Raw genomic sequence first — 2,500 nt, 5'->3', positions numbered from 1 at the left:
GTGTGTGAGTGTGTGTGTGTGTGTGTGTGTGTGTGTGTTATGCAGAGGCAGAGGTAAAGACCACTTTCAACCCAAACAGCCTTTCATGCTGGACGAGAGCGAGAGCCTGCGGGCGGGCGAGAGGCAGCCCCCGCGAGGCAGCGCCCACCCGCACGGAAGGCGAGAGCCGAGCTTGGGCGTGAGAATGCCGCCTCTCCCGGACGAGTTCAGAGACTCGCCTCCAGACATCGTGACTATGGACCAGAGCCCCCTCCGCTTCGAGAAATATCTGTCCATTGTATGATTCCACAAGCAGTGATATGTTATCTAATCTCAATAACCAATAACGCCCCTCGCTGAACTACCTCACAACACGATTTGTTTTTGTTTACTCTCATAAGTTGATAGGAAATACATCTACCAGACTCCTCCTCTGGTAGAAGTTTCATGAAGAGACAAAGCTCGTATACACAAACTTGCAACAGTGAAATCTTCTAATCCTTAAAATCCTTTGCCCCACAATGCAGCTCGCCGCCCTTCCACATTCAATCCACAACATCTACAACTACCAAACAGAACCGCCCATGACCCACACGCTCGACATCTCGCTCTGCTACGATCGAACCACGCAGGTAACTCGGGATCTGTATGTAGGCAACCACTCGGGGGAAAAGCGAACGCTATCAACATCACAAGTTTAGCATAGACAATATATATATATATAGATATATAATATATATAGATATATATATATTATATATAAATACATATATTATATATATATATTATATATATATAGAAATATACACCATGTAGATAATATATCTATATATATATATATATATATAGGTTTTCTATATATATATATATATATATATATAATACAAATAAACCCTGTATATGTTATAATATATATATAGATACTATATATATATATATATATATTTATATATATATATAATATATATATATATATTTATATATATACATATACCCTGGATATGTTTATATATATATATATATATATAAATATATATATATTATATACATATATATATATATATATATATATATATATATAAATATATAATATATATATATATATACCCTATATATATATATATATATATATATATATATATATATATATTATATATAGATATATATATTATATATATACATATACCCTGTATATGTATATATATATATTTATATATTTATATCTATATATATTATATTATATATATATATATATATTATATATATACATATTTATATATATATATATATAGATATATATATATATATATATTCTATATATATATATTTGTATATATATATATATATATATATATATATTATAATATATATTATATATATAAATATATACATATATATATATATTAATATATATATATGTGTGTGTGTGTGAGTCTGTGTTTGCACACACACACACACACACAACACACACACACACACAACACCACACCCCCACCACACCACACAAACACATTTTAAAAATATTTTTATATATATTTTATCTATATATTTTATATATTTTATATATTTTTCATTTTTATAATTTTATAAAAATTTTGTATAATTTTATTTATTATTTTATATATAATATATATAAAATTTTATTTATATATATCTATATATTTTTATATATATATAAAAAAAAAATATATATATATATATATATATATATATAATATTAAAAAATTAAAATTATATAAAATATATATGTTTTTTTTTTTTTTTTATAATATATATAAAAATATATATATAAAATATATAATTATATATATATATATATATATAAAATGTTGGTGTGTGGTGTATATATAATAAAACATATATTTTATATATATATATATATTTTTAAATATAAAATTTTAAAAATTATATAAATTTTTATATATATAAAAAATATTATAAAATGTATACATATAAAATATTATAAAATATATAATTATATATATAATATATGTATATATAAATATATATTTTATTTTATATATATGTATATAATATATATATTTATTTAATATTTTATATTTTAATAATATATGTATATATATATATAAATTTACACACACACACATACACACACACCCCAATATTTTATAAAATTATATATATATATATTTTAATATATATATATAAAATATTTTATATATATAAAATTTGGTGTGTGTGTTGTTGTTGTGTTTTGGGGTTTTGGGGTGTTTTGTGTTGTATATAAAATATATAATATATATATATATATAAATATAAAATAATATAATAATATAATATATATATATTTATATATTTTTTGGGGTGTGGTGGTGTTGTGTGTGGGGTGTGGGGTGTTGTTTGGTTAATATATATAAATTTTCTATATAAAATTATATATATTATATATAAAATATAAAATATATAATATAAATATATATACAATATTTATAAAATTATATTATATATAAAATATATATATATATAATATTAAAATTATATACATAAAATATATATAAAT

The 2,500-nt window shown here is 21.1% G+C and overlaps 1 protein-coding gene across 1 annotated transcript in view; it reads left to right on the top strand.

Moving 5' to 3' along the window:
• Positions 1-2,500, top strand: part of LOC122242157 (uncharacterized) — a 21,207-nt gene that overhangs the window by 9,557 nt on the left and 9,150 nt on the right. The window contains exons 10-11 of the mRNA XM_086538203.1: positions 1-277; positions 507-611. The exon at positions 1-277 is cut by the window's left edge and continues 41 nt beyond it. Coding sequence (XP_086394329.1) covers positions 1-277; positions 507-611 — 382 coding nt within the window. The remainder of the gene's footprint in view (positions 278-506; positions 612-2,500) is intronic.

Source organism: Penaeus japonicus, unplaced genomic scaffold (assembly GCF_977035675.1).
Source record: "Penaeus japonicus unplaced genomic scaffold, GWHDUDI00000001_assembly GWHDUDI00000007, whole genome shotgun sequence".
NCBI lineage: Eukaryota > Metazoa > Arthropoda > Malacostraca > Decapoda > Penaeidae > Penaeus > Penaeus japonicus.
The sequence above is the reverse complement of the archived record's forward strand: the minus strand, read 5'-3'. Positions and strand labels throughout refer to the sequence as shown.